The sequence below is a fragment of the Ascaphus truei genome, chromosome 2 (genome assembly GCF_040206685.1).
Source record: "Ascaphus truei isolate aAscTru1 chromosome 2, aAscTru1.hap1, whole genome shotgun sequence".
Taxonomy (NCBI): domain Eukaryota; kingdom Metazoa; phylum Chordata; class Amphibia; order Anura; family Ascaphidae; genus Ascaphus; species Ascaphus truei.
In genome coordinates this window covers 172,653,149-172,677,684 of record NC_134484.1, presented here as the reverse complement: position 1 = coordinate 172,677,684, position 24,536 = coordinate 172,653,149, and the positions used below count along the sequence as shown (strand labels likewise).

Here is a 24,536-nt window from a genome sequence, read left to right as displayed (position 1 = left end):
ATTCCTAGATTTTGCAAAGGCTTTTGACACAGTTGACCATGCTATCCTGCTTAACAAACTCCAGAGCTCTGGAATAGGGAAACATGCTTTAAACTGGTTTCAGTCCTACCTATCAGGAAGATCCCAACATGTGTCCATCTCAGGCTCTAACTCCAACCCCCTGGATATCACCTGTGGTGTCCCGCAAGGCTCTGTTCTGGGGCCCCTACTCTTCTCAGTGTTCATTAATGATCTTCCCACAGCTTGTAAGGAAGCCTCAATACACATGTATGCAGATGACACAATCCTGTATGCACACAGCCATAGCCTCTCTGACCTTCAACACATACTTCAGTCTGACTTTTTGAGACTCGAAAACTGGATTTCCCAAAACAAACTGTTTTTAAACACTGACAAGACTGTAACAATGGTATTTGGGACCAAGACTAAATTTGTAAAGCTTCCAGTGACTGAGCTCCTGATTAGAACCAACGCTAAAACCACCCTAACACCTGTCACTAGTTTTAAATACCTGGGCTTATGGTTTGACTCCCACTTAACATTCGGGATGCACATTGATACCCTGACAACCAAGACCTATGCCAAACTAGGGGTACTTTACAGGAACAAATCCTCCCTAAGTCTCCTGGTCAGAAAGCGTATTGCACAGCAGATGCTAATGCCAATTATTGACTATGGAGACATAGTATATGGCTCGGCTCCTCAAACCCACCTTAGCAAACTTGACACCCTCTACAATTCAATTTGTCGTTTTGTTCTCCAATGCAACTACAACACACATCACTGCGAAATGCTCAAAGAACTAGATTGGTCATCACTAGAGTCTAGGCGCAAAGTTCACCTTTCCTGTCTCACCCTCAAATACTTTCTGGGCAAGCTACCCAGCTACCTGAACAAGCTCCTCACCCCTACCACATGCAGTACCTATCACCTGAGATCAGACTCCAAAAGACTATTCATGGTCCCAAGACTCAACAAAGTATCCGGACGTTCCTCCTTCTCCTTCCGTGCACCCCAAAACTGGAACAACCTACCAGAGACTCTCATATCCACCACCAGCTTAAGTTCTTTCAAATCTAAGGCTGTCTCACACTTTAATCTGGTCTGTAACTGTTTCATACGCTCATAATATATATTTTCTTTAACTGTGCATGCAATGTCTTGTATATAAATGTATACCTTGTTCATTTATGTAACTGTATTTGTAACCATGTATTATTTGTTTTACTCTGTGCCCAGGACATACTTGAAAACGAGAGGTAACTCTCAATGTATTACTTCCTGGTAAAATATTTTATAAATAAATAAATAAATAATAAATAAGATGCCACACGGTCCCCCTATGGTTTTTTGTTAGTAGATTTAAGAGCCACGACCCCTGATGAGTACCGCTTAAGAACCGGTATCTTTCCGCCTGACAACCCCACAGTTTATGTTTTAAAAAAAAAAAAGCGGTTCTAAAAAGAGATAACTATCTGTAAATTGTCATTACTTGTAGTCGCTCCGCCGTTGTAAACATGTCTGACCGACTACGCCGCAATTGGCATACTTTAAAAGCATTAATAAGGGCTTCACCAAAGCAAAGAAAAGTTATTCTGTGTTCAGCATCTAATGATTTAGTCACCGCCATATGCGAGATAGCCCTCAATGCTCTAAAAGGTAAAATACCTTTATCAAAACGGCAAATTGGCATACTTAAAAAGTGGCGTAAAATTATAAAAAAGCTGAGCGACAAAAAATTTACAATTGTAAAAAAGAAACGCCTGGTGAAGCAGTCCGGCGGCTTTATTGGCTCTCTTTTGGGTTTTGCTATACCGCTGCTGACTGGCCTTCTCACTAACCGCTAATGGAATATGCTGAGAAAATGTACCTGGTCCCCAAACAAGATATGGATCGTTTACAGCGCCCCCCACAACGAGTGGGCGACATACGTGAAGTTGCCATGCATCGCCTAGATACAGACATTAATGCGATCTTAAATAGCAATAATTTATCAGAGGATGAAAAGATAAAAAGATACACTACTGTACTGCAGAAATACTTGGTGCATGCTAAACAGAGCGACGGGGAGAAGAACCGCCTAACCCTTTTAATGCCCACTGATGAAACAGCCTCTCACCCTTTACATTTCCAGGATATTGCATCATCAGATACGCCTGACAATTTGATTCGTGAGGTTGTTACTAACGTGAATGTCCGCTTCAAGAAAAATGCAGAGTTATTGCTCAGTAAAATGTTTCAGGCTAAACATATTACAAGCTGGAATGACAAAGGGGAGTTTATTTATAAAAAACAGGTTATACCGGGCTCTAATTTACTGGTTTTGGTACGCGGTGTTACACAAAGTCACACTGTTACAAAGCGTAAAATACCACAGGGTTGGAGCCCTTTTCTGGCTGCGATGGCTGAACTGAATATCCCCTCATCGGTTGTGGGTAATGCAACAAATAGAGAAAGCCTGGATCGCTTAAAAATACTGCCCCCCCGATACAACGACCCCTCCTTCATCATCCCTTTTAACTCCTCAGAAAAGAACCTCTGATTTGCGTTACAGTTCTTTAAGTGCCCCTGGCTTAACATCCCCGCCGGGTTATTTACTAAACAAGAGGAGGGGTAGTCTATTATTGCCGTCGGCTGACTGGTTGAAACTGTAAATAAGCTGTTTAATTTTTTTTTTTTTTTTCCCTCTGTAAAATAAGACATTGTATTGCTGTCCCTCTATACTATGTATCGTACTAACTCAACGCCTCTAGATGATTTTAGTCTATTAAGGCCTTAACAGCCGTTTTACTTTTTTACTTGTAAATACGTCTTGTAATTATTTCCTGGTGAAAACTGTGTTATCTTTTAAAAAATAAAATAAGCAATTTTTGACTCATACAATTGTGCTTTTTATTTATATGTAACCCCCGACTGTTGCGGCTAATCCCTGTACCGTCTCTATACAAATAAAAAATATATACAAATAAAAAAAATATATAAAAATATTATGTCTGGGGTGGGATTCGAACCCACGTGGACATACGTCCATTGGATCTTAAGTCCAACGCCTTAAACCACTCGGCCACCCTGACACTTGAGGGTTTAGCCTCTTAAAGCCGTATTCTGTCTGAATTTAAAAAAAAATGCTACGCCCTCTTTTCAACGTCATTTGAACTTTTCTGACATGCGCACTGCGTTATTTCAGAATAAACATGTCCAGACGTGCCTCAATATGAAAAAAAACATGTTCGGGCATGCCCCAAAAGCCTATAAACATGCCCGGACATGCCCCGCGTATGTATACGCCCCCTCCAATCTACGTCAACAGTACGCACCAATCACAAAAAAGAATAAAAAAATGCACATCATAATAAAAAATGGAGTCTGGGGGATGTCAACCGCGGTTTTTTGGCTTAGGAGGCGTCAACTGCGGTTTTTTGGCGTAGGGGGCGTCAACCGCGGTTTTTTGGCGCAGGGGGCGGCAACCTAAAAATGCGCAGGGGGCGGGGCCGGATACGGATGGGGCGGGACCGGATACGGAAGGGGCGGGACATAGGGCGGGTTTAAGGCCAAAAGGGGGCGGGGCTTAGGGGAAAAGGGGGCGTGGTACCTGTCAAAAAAAGTTTGACATAATGTATGCCTCCCTACCACTCACTAGTGTTATAAATGATATTCTCTGTTTCCACTTTTGTGGAATTAATGTGTTTTCTTGATCTGATTTTGATATTTGTGATAATGTTGCAGCAATAACACGTTTAGTTTCAGCACACATAGAATATATCGCTTTCCGTATTGCACCGGATTTAAAGAACACAAATGTCGGAGTACTTTTTGAGTACAGTACTTCTCATCAACATGTTAATAGAGGACTTTGGTGCAAGTTATTACTTTTATTTACATTACATTGAAACTATACTACCCATTTACATGACCTGCTAGGATCGCACAAAATTCCTTTAGAATCAGAAATAAGTGCTGTTGACAATATTGTCCAAAATAATATAACACATAACATTACATTTGGCCCATAAAGTAAACATTGTATCTCATGAACCTTTGATGCACTAAATTATAAATGATTATATCTGTATTAGACCACCAGTAATGCTGTGCCCTGTCAATCATTTCAGCAGAGTGACCACATGCCACAATTAGTATACTGCCAGAGTAATCTGCCTCTGTTTTTCGAATGTGTACAAGTTTGAGCTTTACATAAAAGTAAATTCTATGCAAATGGTATGTAAACATACAATAACTTTAAAACTGTTGCAATAAAAGCTATATATCATTAATATCATTAAGAGAAACACACAACCTAATGTACATGTATGTGTCTCAATACTTGCCCCAATTGATTTAATTAACACGTACCTTTTTAGCATAGCAGAGATATAAAAACAGTCAATCTTAAGGGGAAATGACCAATTCAGCAGCTACCAGCTTTGCAGAATGAGCAGTACTGTAAAGTCTCCAGGTTGTGCAAGGTTGTTCCATAAATGCTTCTTGAAACTAACTCCACCTCTACCAGCCTGATCTCTATCTTTAGGTGTAAATGCATGTCACAAACAGATAACAATATTAACATGGTGGTTAAAGAGCGGCCCCATGAAATATGTTCTTCAGGACTATAACATCCCTATATTGGACTAAAGGGCTTATTCTATATCCGCCGAAGTGGCTGACTTCAATCGGAAATTGAAGCTGCAAAACTGCCGCACTGGCGATATTGCATGGAAACCCCCATTTAAGTAAAGGGTGCTTTGCCTGCAATAGTGCCTAAACAACACTCTTACAGCTAATACAAAAGGCCCATAAGACCCCAAAATATAAAAGAATTCAGAATGTTTAGAGCAAAAGAATTTAAAGCTACTTGACAAGTGACAGTTCTACAGTAAGTAAACCCTGACACATTTGCCAAACCTGTAAAAAAGAAGGAAACTGGATACAATACTACAGGTGTTGATTTTGAAAAACAGCAAAGGATGTCCAGTATGAATTGTACTACAGGGAACAGAGCATTTCTTGCAGCGCATATACATAGTAACTCTATACAGGCATTGGATGGCCCTCCGCTGCCTTGAAATCAACATGGCTAAAACAGAGCTCCTCATACTTCCTCCCAAACCTGGCCCTACTACCTCCTTCCACATTACTGTTGGAACTACGATCATTCACCCAGTAGCCCAAGCACGCAGCCTAGGGGTCACACTCGACTCCTCTCTCACATTCGCCCCTCACATTCAAAACATTTCTAAAACCTGTCGCTTTTTCCTCCGCAATATAACAAAGATACGCCCTTTCCTCTGTTGCTCGACTGCTAAAACTCTGACTCAGGCCCTCATTATCTCCCGTCTTGATTACTATAACCTCCTGCTGTCCGGCCTTCCTGCCTCTCACCTGTCTCCCCTACAATCTATCCTAAACGCTGCTGCCAGAATCACTCTACTCTTTCCTAGATCTGTCTCAGCATCTCCCCTCCTGAAATCCCTCTCCTGGCTTCCGATCAAATCCCGCATCTCACACTCCATTCTTCTCCTCACTTTTAAAGCTTTACACTCTTCTGCCCCTGCTTACATCTCAGCCCTAATTTCTCGTTATGCACCATCCAGACTCTTGCGTTCTTCTCAAGGATGTCTTCTTTCTACCCCCTTTGTATCTAAAGCCCTCTCCCGCCTTAAACCTTTTTCACTGACTGCCCCACACCTCTGGAATGCCCTTCCCCTCAGTACCCGACTTGCACCCTCTCTATCCACCTTTAAGACCCACCTTAAGACACAATTGCTTAAAGAAGCATATGAATAGCACTATGGGTATTCTGAACACATGATACATAAAGTTTGGCCCCCTGCAGATGCACTTACCAGAACTCCCTCCTACTGTCTCTGTACGTTCTCCCTACCTACCAATTAGACTGTAAGCTCCTCGAGGCAGGAACTCCTCTTCCTTAATGTTACTTTTATGTCTAAAGCACTTATACCCATGATCTGTTATTTATATTATCTGTTATTTATTTGATTACCATATGTATTACTACTGTGAAGCGCTAGGTACATTAATGGCGCTATATAAATAAAGACATACAATACAATACAATACCCCGCATTAACGTACGCAATGGGTTCAGAGCATGTACGTAAAGCGAAAATGTACTTAAATTGAAGCACTACCTTTTTTCCACTTATCGTTGCATGTGCTGTACTGCAATCATCATATACGTGCATAACTGATGTAAATAACGCATTTGTAACAGGCTCTATAGTCTCCCCGCTTGCGCACAGCTTCGGTACAGGTAGGGAGCCAGTATTGCTGTTCAGGACGTGCTGACAGACGCATGCGCAAGCTGCCATTTGCCTACTGGGCGATATGTCCTTACTCGCGAGTGTACTTAAAGTGAGTGTCCTTAAACCGGGGTATGCCTGTATTGTATTTTACACAGAAACATAAGAAATATGAGACAAGAAACAAAGACACAAGGGATGTGCAGACTTTTCCCCAAAAAACATTTGAACTTTGCAAAAATTTGGACATTTTTTCTATTAGCCAAAAAATGAATTTTTTCCTGGTAGTTTTCCAAATAAAAGTATCCACAGCCTGAAATATTGGTTTTGCTGGAGAGGAGAAAAGAGGAAGATAAAAAAAGAGCCGAAAGAGAGAGAAAGAGAGAGAGAGTAGTGGAGACAAAGAAAGCAGGAGATGGGATATAACGATGCTCAACTCAAGACAGGAATTGGCCCAGAGGGCTGAAGTAAGAGTCCTGAATTAGGTTTAGAGTAGTTGGGGTCACAGGCTGGGATCGAAACAGGTGGCAATGGAGCAAGGTCGGGATCATAGACAATGGTCAAGGCAGGTAGCAGAGATACAAGGTCAGAGGCACAGGCTGGGGTCAGCAACAAAGAATCCACAGGAACAGGGCACAGGAACAGTCGGCATCCGGAAACACATGGAAATAAAAATCATGCTCGGGCAGGGGCTGGGAGTAGCTGCCTATTATTTAAAGCCATGGGACAGGTGTAGCCAATAACTAGCTCTAGAAAAAAGTTTGCCAGGAATCAAGATGGCTGCAATGGCTACCTAGGGGCAAGTTCTTTTTCTGTTTTTCAAGTTCTGTTTTACGACGGCCTATGCCCGTCTTGAACTGTACAATGTTTTGGACAAGCTACAAGAGCGGTGTCTCTACCATGACACTGACTCTGTCATTTTTGTTAGCAAAACAGGTGACTGGAATCCGCCTCTGGGTGACTACTTAGGGGAGCTGACTAGTGAACTACCGAATGGTACACACATTACAGAATTTGTTTCCGCCGGTCCCAAGACTTACGGTTACAAGCTTTCTACTGGTAAAACGTGTCTAAAAGTTAAAGGTATAACACTGAACGCTGCAAACGCTGAATTGATTAACTTTGACACTTTAAAAGATATTGTCCTGGACTACCCCTTACACTCTGATCCTGAAGATCAGAAAAAGATTGTGGTACAACAGGCTGGGATTGTCCGAAATAAACGTTACTGGCAGATTGAGACTCGTCCTCTACAGAAAACACAAAAGTGTGTGTACACGAAACGACAGCTGACCAACGACTTCACAACCCTACCCTTTGGTTACTAATTATAAATCTGTAATGGATATCAGGCTTCAACATCCTTTCTCGTGTATTTTAGCTGGGCCGTCAAATTCAGGGAAAAGCTATTTTGTTAAACAGATTTTGCAACATTCTAGCACTCACTTGTCGCACCGGCCTGATAATATCGTATGGTTTTATGCATGCTGGCAAAATCTTTATGATGAACTGTTAAGCACTATGCCCCACATTAGATTTATTGAGGGTATACCCGCTACATTTAATGACGATGCTCTTTTTCCCCCTGGTAAAGTGAATTTGACAATCGTTGATGACTTGATGGTAGCAGCCAGTGAGAGCTCTGAAATTGAAAAAGCATTCACCAAGTATGTGCATCACAGAAACCTCAGTACCCTAAGTCTCCTGGTCAGAAAGCGTATTGCACAGCAGATGCTAATGCCAATTATTGACTATGGAGACATAGTATATGGCTCGGCTCCTCAAACCCACCTTAGCAAACTTGACACCCTCTACAATTCAATTTGTCGTTTTGTTCTCCAATGCAACTACAACACACATCACTGCGAAATGCTCAAAGAACTAGATTGGTCATCACTAGAGTCTAGGCGCAAAGTTCACCTTTCCTGTCTCACCCTCAAATACTTTCTGGGCAAGCTACCCAGCTACCTGAACAAGCTCCTCACCCCTACCACATGCAGTACCTATCACCTGAGATCAGACTCCAAAAGACTATTCATGGTCCCAAGACTCAACAAAGTATCCGGACGTTCCTCCTTCTCCTTCCGTGCACCCCAAAACTGGAACAACCTACCAGAGACTCTCATATCCACCACCAGCTAAAGTTCTTTCAAATCTAAGGCTGTCTCACACTTTAATCTGGTCTGTAACTGTTTCATACGCTCATAATATATATTTTCTTTAACTGTGCATGCAATGTCTTGTATATAAATGTATACCTTGTTCATTTATGTAACTGTATTTGTAACCATGTATTATTTGTTTTACTCTGTGCCCAGGACATACTTGAAAACGAGAGGTAACTCTCAATGTATTACTTCCTGGTAAAATATTTTATAAATAAAATAATAAAATAAATAAATGTACCTCGTACAAAATGTTTTTTGCCAGGGTAAAAAAAGCAGAACCATAAATTTAAACACTAAATATATGGTTCTTTTTAAAAATCCAAGGGATAAATTACAAATTAACACCTTAGCTCGTCAAATGTATCCTGGTAAATCACAATTCTTTTTAGAGGCATTTGAAGATGCCACACGGTCCCCCTATGGTTTTTTGTTAGTAGATTTAAGAGCCACGACCCCTGATGAGTACCGCTTAAGAACCGGTATCTTTCCGCCTGACAACCCCACAGTTTATGTTTTAAAAAAAAAAAAGCGGTTCTAAAAAGAGATAACTATCTGTAAATTGTCATTACTTGTAGTCGCTCCGCCGTTGTAAACATGTCTAACCGACTACGCCGCAATTGGCATACTTTAAAAGCATTAATAAGGGCTTCACCAAAGCAAAGAAAAGTTATTCTGTGTTCAGCATCTAATGATTTAGTCACCGCCATATGCGAGATAGCCCTCAATGCTCTAAAAGGTAAAATACCTTTATCAAAACGGCAAATTGGCATACTTAAAAAGTGGCGTAAAATTATAAAAAAGCTGAGCGACAAAAAATTTACAATTGTAAAAAAGAAACGCCTGGTGAAGCAGTCCGGCGGCTTTATTGGCTCTCTTTTGGGTTTTGCTATACCGCTGCTGACTGGCCTTCTCACTAACCGCTAATGGAATATGCTGAGAAAATGTACCTGGTCCCCAAACAAGATATGGATCGTTTACAGCGCCCCCCACAACGAGTGGGCGACATACGTGAAGTTGCCATGCATCGCCTAGATACAGACATTAATGCGATCTTAAATAGCAATAATTTATCAGAGGATGAAAAGATAAAAAGATACACTACTGTACTGCAGAAATACTTGGTGCATGCTAAACAGAGCGACGGGGAGAAGAACCGCCTAACCCTTTTAATGCCCACTGATGAAACAGCCTCTCACCCTTTACATTTCCAGGATATTGCATCATCAGATACGCCTGACAATTTGATTCGTGAGGTTGTTACTAACGTGAATGTCCGCTTCAAGAAAAATGCAGAGTTATTGCTCAGTAAAATGTTTCAGGCTAAACATATTACAAGCTGGAATGACAAAGGGGAGTTTATTTATAAAAAACAGGTTATACCGGGCTCTAATTTACTGGTTTTGGTACGCGGTGTTACACAAAGTCACACTGTTACAAAGCGTAAAATACCACAGGGTTGGAGCCCTTTTCTGGCTGCGATGGCTGAACTGAATATCCCCTCATCGGTTGTGGGTAATGCAACAAATAGAGAAAGCCTGGATCGCTTAAAAATACTGCCCCCCCGATACAACGACCCCTCCTTCATCATCCCTTTTAACTCCTCAGAAAAGAACCTCTGATTTGCGTTACAGTTCTTTAAGTGCCCCTGGCTTAACATCCCCGCCGGGTTATTTACTAAACAAGAGGAGGGGTAGTCTATTATTGCCGTCGGCTGACTGGTTGAAACTGTAAATAAGCTGTTTAATTTTTTTATTTTTTTTTCCCTCTGTAAAATAAGACATTGTATTGCTGTCCCTCTATACTATGTATCGTACTAACTCAACGCCTCTAGATGATTTTAGTCTATTAAGGCCTTAACAGCCGTTTTACTTTTTTACTTGTAAATACGTCTTGTAATTATTTCCTGGTGAAAACTGTGTTATCTTTTAAAAAATAAAATAAGCAATTTTTGACTCATACAATTGTGCTTTTTATTTATATGTAACCCCCGACTGTTGCGGCTAATCCCTGTACCGTCTCTATACAAATAAAAAATATATACAAATAAAAAAAATATATAAAAATATTATGTCTGGGGTGGGATTCGAACCCACGTGGACATACATCCATTGGATCTTAAGTCCAACGCCTTAAACCACTCGGCCACCCTGACACTTGAGGGTTTAGCCTCTTAAAGCCGTATTCTGTCTGAATTTAAAAAAAAATGCTACGCCCTCTTTTCAACGTCATTTGAACTTTTCTGACATGCGCACTGCGTTATTTCAGAATAAACATGTCCAGACGTGCCTCAATATGAAAAAAAACATGTTCGGGTATGCCCCAAAAGCCTGTAAACATGCCCGGACATGCCCCGCGTATGTATACGCCCCCTCCAATCTACGTCAACAGTACGCACCAATCACAAAAAAGAATAAAAAAATGCACATCATAATAAAAAATGGAGTCTGGGGGATGTCAACCGCGGTTTTTTGGCTTAGGAGGCGTCAACTGCGTTTTTTTGGCGTAGGGGGCGTCAACCGCGGTTTTTTGGCGCAGGGGGCGGCAACCTAAAATGCGCAGGGGGCGGGGCCGGATACGGATGGGGCGGGACCGTATACGGAAGGGGCGGGACATAGGGCGGGTTTAAGGCCAAAAGGGGGCGGGGCTTAGGGGGAAAGGGGGCGTGGTACCTGTCAAAAAAAGTTTGACATAATGTATGCCTCCCTACCACTCACTAGTGTTATAAATGATATTCTCTGTTTCCACTTTTGTGGAATTAATGTGTTTTCTTGATCTGATTTTGATATTTGTGATAATGTTGCAGCAATAACACGTTTAGTTTCAGCACACATAGAATATATCGCTTTCCGTATTGCACCGGATTTAAAGAACACAAATGTCGGAGTACTTTTTGAGTACAGTACTTCTCATCAACATGTTAATAGAGGACTTTGGTGCAAGTTATTACTTTTATTTACATTACATTGAAACTATACTACCCATTTACATGACCTGCTAGGATCGCACAAAATTCCTTTAGAATCAGAAATAAGTGCTGTTGACAATATTGTCCAAAATAATATAACACATAACATTACATTTGGCCCATAAAGTAAACATTGTATCTCATGAACCTTTGATGCACTAAATTATAAATGATTATATCTGTATTAGACCACCAGTAATGCTGTGCCCTGTCAATCATTTCAGCAGAGTGACCACATGCCACAATTAGTATACTGCCAGAGTAATCTGCCTCTGTTTTTCGAATGTGTACAAGTTTGAGCTTTACATAAAAGTAAATTCTATGCAAATGGTATGTAAACATACAATAACTTTAAAACTGTTGCAATAAAAGCTATATATCATTAATATCATTAAGAGAAACACACAACCTAATGTACATGTATGTGTCTCAATACTTGCCCCAATTGATTTAATTAACACGTACCTTTTTAGCATAGCAGAGATATAAAAACAGTCAATCTTAAGGGGAAATGACCAATTCAGCAGCTACCAGCTTTGCAGAATGAGCAGTACTGTAAAGTCTCCAGGTTGTGCAAGGTTGTTCCATAAATGCTTCTTGAAACTAACTCCACCTCTACCAGCCTGATCTCTATCTTTAGGTGTAAATGCATGTCACAAACAGATAACAATATTAACATGGTGGTTAAAGAGCGGCCCCATGAAATATGTTCTTCAGGACTATAACATCCCTATATTGGACTAAAGGGCTTATTCTATATCCGCCGAAGTGGCTGACTTCAATCGGAAATTGAAGCTGCAAAACTGCCGCACTGGCGATATTGCATGGAAACCCCCATTTAAGTAAAGGGTGCTTTGCCTGCAATAGTGCCTAAACAACACTCTTACAGCTAATACAAAAGGCCCATAAGACCCCAAAATATAAAAGAATTCAGAATGTTTAGAGCAAAAGAATTTAAAGCTACTTGACAAGTGACAGTTCTACAGTAAGTAAACCCTGACACATTTGCCAAACCTGTAAAAAAGAAGGAAACTGGATACAATACTACAGGTGTTGATTTTGAAAAACAGCAAAGGATGTCCAGTATGAATTGTACTACAGGGAACAGAGCATTTCTTGCAGCGCATATACATAGTAACTCTATACAGGCATTGGATGGCCCTCCGCTGCCTTAAAATCAACATGGCTAAAACAGAGCTCCTCATACTTCCTCCCAAACCTGGCCCTACTACCTCCTTCCACATTACTGTTGGAACTACGATCATTCACCCAGTAGCCCAAGCACGCAGCCTAGGGGTCACACTCGACTCCTCTCTCACATTCGCCCCTCACATTCAAAACATTTCTAAAACCTGTCGCTTTTTCCTCCGCAATATAACAAAGATACGCCCTTTCCTCTGTTGCTCGACTGCTAAAACTCTGACTCAGGCCCTCATTATCTCCCGTCTTGATTACTATAACCTCCTGCTGTCCGGCCTTCCTGCCTCTCACCTGTCTCCCCTACAATCTATCCTAAACGCTGCTGCCAGAATCACTCTACTCTTTCCTAGATCTGTCTCAGCATCTCCCCTCCTGAAATCCCTCTCCTGGCTTCCGATCAAATCCCGCATCTCACACTCCATTCTTCTCCTCACTTTTAAAGCTTTACACTCTTCTGCCCCTGCTTACATCTCAGCCCTAATTTCTCGTTATGCACCATCCAGACTCTTGCGTTCTTCTCAAGGATGTCTTCTTTCTACCCCCTTTGTATCTAAAGCCCTCTCCCGCCTTAAACCTTTTTCACTGACTGCCCCACACCTCTGGAATGCCCTTCCCCTCAGTACCCGACTTGCACCCTCTCTATCCACCTTTAAGACCCACCTTAAGACACAATTGCTTAAAGAAGCATATGAATAGCACTATGGGTATTCTGAACACATGATACATAAAGTTTGGCCCCCTGCAGATGCACTTACCAGAACTCCCTCCTACTGTCTCTGTACGTTCTCCCTACCTACCAATTAGACTGTAAGCTCCTCGAGGCAGGAACTCCTCTTCCTTAATGTTACTTTTATGTCTAAAGCACTTATACCCATGATCTGTTATTTATATTATCTGTTATTTATTTGATTACCATATGTATTACTACTGTGAAGCGCTAGGTACATTAATGGCGCTATATAAATAAAGACATACAATACAATACAATACCCCGCATTAACGTACGCAATGGGTTCAGAGCATGTACGTAAAGCGAAAATGTACTTAAATTGAAGCACTACCTTTTTTCCACTTATCGTTGCATGTGCTGTACTGCAATCATCATATACGTGCATAACTGATGTAAATAACGCATTTGTAACAGGCTCTATAGTCTCCCCGCTTGCGCACAGCTTCGGTACAGGTAGGGAGCCAGTATTGCTGTTCAGGACGTGCTGACAGACGCATGCGCAAGCTGCCATTTGCCTACTGGGCGATATGTCCTTACTCGCGAGTGTACTTAAAGTGAGTGTCCTTAAACCGGGGTATGCCTGTATTGTATTTTACACAGAAACATAAGAAATATGAGACAAGAAACAAAGACACAAGGGATGTGCAGACTTTTCCCCAAAAAACATTTGAACTTTGCAAAAATTTGGACATTTTTTCTATTAGCCAAAAAATGAATTTTTTCCTGGTAGTTTTCCAAATAAAAGTATCCACAGCCTGAAATATTGGTTTTGCTGGAGAGGAGAAAAGAGGAAGATAAAAAAAGAGCCGAAAGAGAGAGAAAGAGAGAGAGAGTAGTGGAGACAAAGAAAGCAGGAGATGGGATATAACGATGCTCAACTCAAGACAGGAATTGGCCCAGAGGGCTGAAGTAAGAGTCCTGAATTAGGTTTAGAGTAGTTGGGGTCACAGGCTGGGATCGAAACAGGTGGCAATGGAGCAAGGTCGGGATCATAGACAATGGTCAAGGCAGGTAGCAGAGATACAAGGTCAGAGGCACAGGCTGGGGTCAGCAACAAAGAATCCACAGGAACAGGGCACAGGAACAGTCGGCATCCGGAAACACATGGAAATAAAAATCATGCTCGGGCAGGGGCTGGGAGTAGCTGCCTATTATTTAAAGCCATGGGACAGGTGTAGCCAATAACTAGCTCTAGAAAAAAGTTTGCCAGGAATCAAGATGGCTGCAATGGCTACCTAAGGGCAAGTTCCAGGAAAACCCTAGACCGGAACCCTTACACTTCCCTCCTGGGTGACACCGAAATTGTTTCCACCGATCAGTCCGATCATCCTCTTTTGGTACTTTTTCCATATAGTGAGCATGATCTCCGGCACTACGTTGCGGGGTTCTTCCAGTCCGCTCTTCACTACCCCACTTGGGCATTCAGAATCGCAGCAGGCCCTCTTCCATTGGTCATACCTCAGCAGCGCTGTCTCCCAATCCCCATAAACTGCTAGCGCTATGCCTTTGGTTGGCCTCGCACCAGAGGGCCGCAGGGCTATCTTTTCTTCCTCATTCGTTATCTTTCTTAGAAGCTGGTTGGTTAATATCAAAGGATAGTTTTCCTTTTATTGGCAGCTGTCCGAGACCAGGACGATGCTGAGGGACGGAATATGTTCTTATGTTAAAAAAAGGCAGAGGTTATATGAAAAAATATTTGGAAAGGTGATTAAAAATTAGAAGGAAATTGTGATTACAATTTGGATTTTTAGGTCACTTGATAGAGAAGGTTTGAGATGTGTTTTTTTTTTTTTTTTGTTTTGTTATTAAGATTTCTCTGTTTGAATGGAGGACAGGACAGGTGCTTGTTTATTTCTCTAAATGAAATGTCTCTGTTGCGTTTTCAAACAGCAGAAATGTTGCATTTCACCACAACAAAATGGCAAATTTAGAACACAGTTTGTTGAGAGGGGAATGGCAAATTAAGATTAGTAAGATTTGATATGGTTAGGCAAATTGAGAAGGAATGTTTTTTTGTTTGTTTTTTTTACAAATTTAAAGAAATTTAGCAATACTGTTGTTACTATAAAAAGTTTGTAACACAGAATTCAAGATTTTATTTGTATGTACTGTATACTTTGAACCACTTGAGATTGAGAATGATCTAAATCGCACAATTGAACCTGCTGTTCCTGAGATTGGGAATGAACTAATTGGATTTGTGAATGACCCAGATCACACAAATGAGCCCGATACTCCTGAACGTGCGGAGAACCTGATTGTAGTATAGGCAATCCAAAGGCTGATGTATCCAATGGATTATATGAACTGGAATCCTGTACCTGTGTAAAATGTTGTGTAAGTAAATCCATATTTAGACTTGACTCGATACCAGCACTATCACCCACCAGTATATCAGGAATAGGGGATCCTGCTGACAACAGTGATGTCATTGCTTTGATGCAATTCCTTTCCTGTGTGTTAAATAAATCTTCACTCTCCTTGTTTTTTTAAAGTAAAGTATCTCATCAGGATAATCTTTCTGATGTATCTATTTAGATCAACAAATAAGTTGAATTTATTAGGTGCACTACTTGGAGAAAATGAAAGACCTTTACCTAAAAGTGAAGTGATATGTGCTGATAACACAAAGCTTGACAAATTGAAAATACCGTGACTCTCCGGCATCAATGTCCTTAGTCTGTTCTCTTTCTTTCTTTGCTGGCGCTGCCCTGCTCTTCCTCCTCGTTGCTTATTTTTCTGCGTTGTGAGATGAAACCTTGTTGTTTTGGGTGTCTGTCCCACAGGGGATATATCTTCCCTTTCTCTTTGGTTTCCTCCTGATTGACAATCTTTAAAAAAAAGAAGCAGTATGAGAGGTCGCTTGGGTAGAACTTAATATTTGTTTGGTATCCTCTCTATTTTGAGTTTTAGGTATAGCTCCATTTATATGATCTCTATCCTTATTGCTCGATTTTGAACTAGGAGAATCCTCTTGCAATATTTCAAATCTACTATCTGTATTGCAATTATAAGGAGATATTTGGGCATCCTGTTTAACCCTTTTTTGGTTATCCTTAGAGAAATCAATGATATCCTGTACTTTAGGAGCCTGAGTATGGTACTGATCTCTACTTTTCTCTCTTTTTTTCAAATATTTTTGTCCACGTTTGTGTGGAGTATAATTACGATAAAAATAGTGTGTGCGGTCCCAAAAATCTTGTAATGTCCCAAAAGTGTGAATACAATTCTCTCTGCAGCTCCTCACTCTCCCGTGATCAGCGGGGCAAACAACCGAAGCAATAGAACCATACAGCTGCGGCTAAGCTTATTCTAAAGCTTAACCGCAATTTTCTTTGCCTTTTTATTTTTTGCGCCGAAATTGGCCGCGCGCCAGCCGCATCTTGCAGCCGTTTCTCCCGATCAGCGCTAATGGCGCTGAACAAAGGAAGCGCCTGCGGTGCTGGAAAAAAAAAGCCCGCGTCTGCACGCGTTTTAAAAATAGCCGCGGTGGCGGCCGCTTTAGACTAAGGGCGGTCGCCACTGTATAGCAGGGCGCAAAAGAAGAAAAAAACACACTATTAGTATAAACTTAAAAATGATTAATATTTATAATAAGCATAGGATAAAAATAATACACTTACATAATAAAACAGGATCACAATAAATCCAACCATCTGTAGGTAGGCTCGGGGTAGGTGGTGTAATCAGGCATAAACTGACACAGTGGCAAGATGAAAACAAGCCTCAATGTCCAGTATAATCAGATCTCCCGGCTCAGGAAACAACACACGCAGCAGAGGGTAAGCGTTACAGCGTTTCTCACGGCAGCTGTTGATGTTCCTTCTTGTGGGTTTCTTCAAGTGCTGGGTGCAAGTGTTGCTTCCTGAGCCGGGAGATCTGATTATACTGGACATTGAGGCTTTTTTTCATCTTGCCACTGTGTCAGTTTATGCCTGATTACACCACCTACCCCGAGCCTACCTACAGATGGTTGGATTTATTGTGATCCTGTTTTATTATGTAAGTGTATTATTTTTATCCTATGCTTATTATAAACACAGTATTAATCATTTTTAAGTGTATACTAATAGTGTGTTTTTTTCTTCTTTTGTGCCCTGCTATTTGGGAGTATAATGACGTGAACCATCTCTCTTATTCCTTCTCCAATCCGTCACCCTATTGGTGGCATAATCATTAGTATCCCTATTATACAGTACCTGTTGTTTTTCCTCTCCGAAATTTCTTGTTCAAAAGCTAAAACTCTTCTATTTACCAAATTATCTAGTTCTTGAAATTCCTCACCTTCCACAAAAGGCATTAATACCTTTTGCAACGTATTCAATGTCCTTTACTCTATCTTCACGATAGGAAATGAGCAAACGGATCAATGAAAAGGAACATTTTTTCCAAAGTCTCATTCCATTTGGATGAAAATTCTTCATTAGTATCAAAAGTAGGTTTTTTTTTTTAGAATTCTTAACCCTCTTGGGATTAGTTTTTTCATCTAAATATCTCTGTAATGATAAAAGATCTAACCAATGTTTCATTTCTTCCTTAGCTAACTTCTCAAGCCTGTAGAATTTAGCTTTCAGATCAACATTGTCCTCCATATCCTCAACTACTGTACATTAGTTTCTATAGGTATCAAATATTTCTGTCTTCTAGCCAGTCTTTCTTTACTGCTAGACATCATTGTTAAAAATTGGGTATAGTTACTATTGTCTCTAGATAATGCTGCTGTCCTTGATGTTGCAAAGAATATATCAAGGAAAAAAATGTAAAATAGGACAGCGCAAAAAAAATCCCAGTGACAATATATGTAACAATAAAATAGGATCAAAGATACAGTGTGGAGAGGTGGAGAATAGGAGAGGACTGCAAGTTGCGGACGGAGCATGAGTATATCTCATACATGCTTTTAATTCAAATTTGTTTGTGAGTTTTAAATTGTGAGCTTTTGTGGATTAAATATATTCGGTTTTCAACAATGATGCATTAGGTTTTTGGGTGCTTTTTTCTTTCTTTTCTCCTATACAGATTCCATAGGGAGTTCGTTGTACCCTGTCAAGAGAGCAGCCTGATCCATATACTGTTTGGACGTTTTTTGTTTTTTTTTTAACTTTATACTCATATTTTGGATATTTTTTATTCATTTTTAATTAAGTATTTGTACTTTTAATGTATTTGGGTTTGTAATATGATTTAAACACATATATGTTTCACATTGATTAGATATACACCTTTATTTTATTTTTTAGTAATCCAGAGTCCATTGTTTTCAATTAGTACTAACACACACAATATTCACAATTGCAATACACATTGATTATAAGTTCTAGTGTGTCACACACAAAGATTTTATATATTATCAGCATCACATGGGTAATTGATTATTAGCTGCTTCACATCAGGGGCTCCACAGTTATTATTTACTTATTATAGTTATATATTTGTTTTATCAATTAGACTTTGGGGTCTGAGGTATTTTATTGTTAGATATATTGTCACTGGAATTTTTTTGGAGCAGTCCTATTTTACGTTTTTTTCCTTGATATATTTTTATATATTCAATGTAAATTATACAGGAAAGTCAGATTAATCTGAGCAAACAGATATCCCTGCTAAAGACTGACATTGCGCTTTGATCTTTATCTCCCCCAGGTCAATTATGGATTTGGATGATTGGAAGAGACTTCTATTTGGAACTCCCAAAACGTTATTTCACCCTTTCATGGTATCTGCAACGCGTTTGGAAGCCAGAGAAGTCCCATATGCAAAAGTAGTTACAGTGGCATCCGCCTTTATCCTAATGCGGCCGATTCAGCACAACTTTGATAACCGCGTGCAGATGCATTTTTTTTTTTGGTCCGGAATGTATTGCGGTAATTTAGCGCTCATAATATTAGCATTTTATTATCGCTGTCTGCAATACTGCAATACCGTCTAAAAACTCAGGGGGGCGTTCGCGAGCTGTTGTCTTGGAAGTCTAATACTTTAGCAGTTCAACCTACGTCAGTACACAGTCTGCGTGTGCGCGCGCAGTAATTGTAAATTTGCATATTTATACATGCATTTGCAGTGCTGTATGTCTCATTTGAAAATTGTTAAAATGCATAGGCGTGTGCTGTAACAGTATCACATTTCAGCATATACAGCACTTTCCCCTCGCTCGCCCCCGCACACTCACAGGATAATTTACTGCACTGCAGTATTTCAACTTCTTACCTTATCTACAGTGCAGTACACCTCTCCCACACCATTCCTTTGAATGTGTGTCTTTCTGGTTTCAATCACATTCCTGCTTGATAGTTGATGATTACTGCGCATGCACCTGTAAATTCACCACTGCTTGCTTGCAAAGTTCAAGAGTGAGTGAGTGACCAAAAAAAAAAATTCTCCTCATTTTTTATTTTTACTTTCTCCACAAGCCTGCCTAGACCAACTTGATATTACGATATTCAATCTGTGCTGTAGCTTTTGACTGCGACCCTGTGCGTTTGACTGCACATGGTTGATTTGTGTGCTTTTTATGTACTGTATTTGGGGGTGTAGGGATCAAATTATTATGATGACCTGCCTTTTGAAATTATGGCATTTCTTTCAACTGCAGTACAGTTAATCCTTCATGCTGCTGTACCATGAACCCCCCTCCCCCACGCACACACAAAAGGCTCGCTCAAGGATTTGAAACGGTTATCGACAGACACCTCTACAGAGTCATTCAGTTTCTGAAGCTTGCCATTGTGTTTTTAATCCGTCCCTAGCCGAGCATCACCTCTCTGCTGCACCTGCGTGTAATCCTCTTGGGATGGGAGCTAGTTGATGATTACTGCGCATGCGCCTGTAAATTCAACACTGCTTGCTTGCGAAGTTCAAGAGTGAGTGAGTGACCAAAAAAAAAAAAATAATAAAATTCTCCTCATTTTTTATTTTCTCCACAAGCCTGCCTAGACCAACTTGATATTACGATATTCAATCTGTGCTGTAGCTTTTGACTGCGACCCTGTGAGTTTGACTGCACATGGTTGATTTGTGTGCTTTTTATGTACTGTATTTGGGGGTGTAGCAATCAAATTATTAGGATGACCTGCCTTTTGAAATTATGTCATTTATTTGAACTGCAGTGCAGCTAATTCTTCATGCTGCTTTACCCTGTACCCCCCTCCCCCACGCACACACACAAGGCTCGCTCAAGGATTTGAAACGGTTATCGACAGACACCTTTACAGAGTCATTCAGTTTCTGAAGCTTGCCATTGTGTTTTTAATCCGTCCCTAGCCGAGCATCACCTCTCTGCTGCGCCTGCGTGTAATCCTCTTTGGGATGGGAGCTAGTTGATGATTACTGCGCATGCGCCTGTAAATTCACCACTTCTTGCTTGCGAAGTTCAAGAGTGAGTGAGTGAGTGAGTGAGTGACCAAAAAAAAAATTCTCCTCATTTTTTTTTCTCCACAAGCCTGCCTAGACCAACTTGATATTACAATATTCAATCTGTGCTGTAGCTTTTGACTGCGACCCTGTGCGTTTGACTGCGTTTGACTCATGTGTACTACCTCAGGCTAGGCTCACTCTCTCTGTGTATGCTGTGTCTACCTTCCTCCAGTATGTGCTCTGTGGTAAGTGTCCTGGTTACTGGCTAGAGTACTCTGGCTTCTCCCATGCAGTACTAGGGCGTCAACCTCTCTTGGCTACCTCTAGCGCAGATCCTCTCCAGAATTCCTGACCCGAGTTATCCAGGCTATCCCTTCAGGCATCCTACGACTAGCCGCCTCACGGTGACTAGGACAGCTATAGCCCTGTCTCCAGATCCACTTTACTGCTCTCAGGTTCCTAGGGTGTACTTTGTGATGTCGCCACGACCTTCCTGACTACCCCTAGGTCCCGTCCCATACACAGCACTGACTGGCAGCATACACTTTCCCTGTTTCCTAGTGTGCCTAGCAAAAGCCTGTCCTGTTGATACAGTATCTCAGCAGCGCCTCCAAAAATGTAATGGTTCTAGGGCCCCCACCCAATCTCAGATTGGCCCCTGTAGTCTAATCGGCCCCCATTACATGTCTGTGTGATGTGGTGCACATGCTGGTAACAGGACTCCTGAGTCTCCCGCTTGATGTTAATGGGGAATATCACCATGACAGGCAGAGGTAGTGTTCTGAGTCCTACTCACATTAGGTACAGCACCTCCACCCTATCAGGATCCCTACGGCAGCAGGAGGAAGTATCTGATGGGGAACTCCTTCTTGGTGCATCCTTCTGTTGGATAACTCCACACTCACACAGAAGGGATCTTTTGAACCAGGGCATCTTTAATGTCATCTCCTCTGGCAGACTGCCCATCATAGTGGTTGTACTTAGCCGAGCATTATCAGGCTGACCATCTTGAGGAAGGTTCCTTCTGCTCCTAAACTCTAATCAGCTTGGTTATTCCACCTCTCCCCTAAGTGAGACCACAGCTGTGCCAGATCCCTGGACACAGTGTGTAAGCAGCTTGTCTTTCTGCCACTTCAGCTGCACAGCCTCACAGCTCTTGCATCAGACACCTGCACTGTCTGGATCTCATCTCCCACACTGCAACACTGTTGCAGACACTTGAACAACTCACTTCAGGAAGTGCTGTGTAATATATCAGCTTCCAGAAAGACCCACCTCTGTGTCACTAATAGTGGACACAGAGCATGCTGTCACTTCCTTTGCTACTATCTTACACATCACAGGGGTTGAGGGCAAACTTCCATGATGACTACTGGCAATCCTGCCCTTTTAACAGGAGTTACTGCACAGCATGAGAGAGATATGTACACCAATTTTACACGTGGCTTCAGTAGCAATAATTAATATACAATAAAATACGGATATTCGTAATTACATTACAGTATATTCATAACACAGAGACAACAGGTATATTCTGACTGAACCATCTAGATGAGACACTCAGTGCATATGGACATGTTGCATTATTATCCGATTTTTTAATAAAAATATTATTTGTTATTGATATGATTACCGTGTGTACTGCTACTGTGAAGCACTATGTACATTTATGGCGCTATACAAATAAAGGCATACAATACAATTCCAATACTGCTGGAGTTTTCAATATTTAAAGCATATGAAAATATGCGAATCTCATCCACGTTATCAGATATATACAGTGGTGGGAAAAAGTGTGAGGATTCGCTATTCTGGCGGCTGGAGACCGTCTCCTCACCTGAAGGCTCCTGCAGCGACAGACACTCTGGAGGTGCAACCTCAAGGCCCCGTTACACGTGCGCGTGGATCTTGCGCGTCCTCTCTGCCCGCCCGCGGACGTCATCTCCGCCCCCTGCTCTGGCACGCAACGAATGCGCTCATCCAGCCTCCTCTCTGACCCACGCCCCAGTCTCCGCCCCAGTGACTGACAGGACCGGCATGGGAGTGACTTGCGCTCCAGGCTCCGCCCTCTGATGAGTGCGGGTCGACATGCGCTTAGTCCCGCCTCCGTGCATGATTCGGCTGCATCATAGGGCACACCTGTGTGCACAAGCAGCCTATGGGATTCTGTTTCCTGGTTCCGTCCTGGTTCTCAATTGGAGGGTCCTCCTTTATATACCCTCTTGTTCCTGACACACATTGCTGAGCATAGTCTTGTGTGACGCTGTGCCTTGCTGCATTCTGTTCCTGTGTATCATGCCTTGCCTTGTCTGACCTTGTCTGTTGATCCTGCCGTTGCCTGATCCTGCTACGTACCTTGGACTCCGCTACTCTCTTATGCTGAATTTGGCTACACACTCCAACGATCCACTACTCTCCTATACTGAACCTGACTATGCACCCCGATGATCCGCTACTCTACAATCCTGATTCGGTAAGTACTCACTACTACTCTCACATCTATACTCCTGACCTGACTTGCACGACCAATCTACATCCTAGACGCGCCCGCATGGCTGTAGGTTGGCGTTACTCAATTCCCTACCTCAGCACCACGGTCGCGCTTTGTTTGTGGTGAGCTACGCATAATAAAAAGAAAGTATACCCTCTTTGAATTCTATGGTTTTACATATAAGACATAATAACAATCATCTGTTCCATAGCAGGTCTTAAAATTAGGTAAATACAACCTCAGAGGAACAACAAAACATGACATATTACACCATGTCATGATTTATTTAACAAAAATAAAGCCAAAATGGAGAAGCCATGTGTGAAAAACTAAGTACACCCTTACTGCTTCCATAGGAATTAAGATGATAAGTAGCAGGTAGGTGCTGCTAATCAAATGCCCTTGATTAATTGATCATTAGCAAATGTGACCACCTCTATAAAAGCTGAAGTTTTAGCAGTTTGCTGATCTGGAGCATTCAGGTGTGTGTTAACACAATGCCAAGGAGGAAAGACATCAGCAATAATCTTAGAGAAGCAATTGCTGCTGCCCATCAATCTGGGAAGGGTTATAAGGCCATTTCCAAACAATTTAAATTCCATCATTCTACAGTGAGAAAGATTATTCAAAAGTGGAAAACATTCAAGACAGTTGCCAATCTTCCTAGTAGTGGACGTCCCAGCAAATTCACCCCAAGGTCACACCGTGCAATGCTCAGAGAAATTGCAAAATACCTAAGAGTTACATCTCAAACTCTATAGGCCTCAGTTAGCATGTTAAATGTTAAAGTTCACGACAGTACAATTAGAAAAAGACTGAACAAGTCATTGAGTCGACCATGAACTCCTCTGTATCCCAAAGTATTCTAGAGTCAAATGTGAGGCCATCTGTCCGACAGCTAAAGCTTGGCCGAAATTGAGTCATGCAACAGGACATCGATCCCAAGCACACCAGAAAATCTATAACAGAATGGCTGGAAAAGAATCAAGGTGTTGCAATGGTCCAGTCAAAGTCCAGACCTCAACCCGATTGAAATGCTGTGGCTGGACCTTAAGAGAGCTGTGCATAAACAAATGCCCACAAACCTCAATAAACTGAAGCAACGTTGTAAAGAAGAGTGGGAAAAAATTCCTCCACAACGATGTGAGAGACTGATAAAGTCAAACAGAAAACGATTACTTCAAATTATTGTTGCTAAAGGTGGTTCTACAAGCTATTCATAAGGTGTACTTGGTTTTTCACATACGCTTCTCCATTTTGGCTTTATTTTTGTTAAATAAATCATGACACGGTGTAATATGTCATGTGTTGTTGTTCATCTGAGGTTGTATTTAACTAATTTTAAGACCTGCTAAGGAACAGATGATTG

The 24,536-nt window shown here is 41.3% G+C and overlaps 1 protein-coding gene and 2 non-coding genes across 3 annotated transcripts in view; all 3 read right to left on the bottom strand.

Moving 5' to 3' along the window:
• The window catches only part of LOC142488604 (cytidine monophosphate-N-acetylneuraminic acid hydroxylase-like), a 158,901-nt gene extending 154,431 nt beyond the window's left edge, over positions 1-4,470 (bottom strand). The window contains exon 1 of the mRNA XM_075589053.1: positions 4,354-4,470. Within this exon, the coding sequence (XP_075445168.1) occupies positions 4,354-4,364 (11 nt within the window). The 5' untranslated portion in view covers positions 4,365-4,470. The remainder of the gene's footprint in view (positions 1-4,353) is intronic.
• On the bottom strand, positions 2,991-3,074 carry TRNAL-UAA (transfer RNA leucine (anticodon UAA)). The gene has a single exon. It is a non-coding gene; the product is annotated as a tRNA-Leu (tRNA).
• A 6,026-nt stretch (positions 4,471-10,496) lies between the features above and the next one.
• Positions 10,497-10,580, bottom strand: TRNAL-UAA (transfer RNA leucine (anticodon UAA)). Its single transcript has one exon. It is a non-coding gene; the product is annotated as a tRNA-Leu (tRNA).
• Between the last annotated feature and the right edge of the window lie 13,956 nt (positions 10,581-24,536).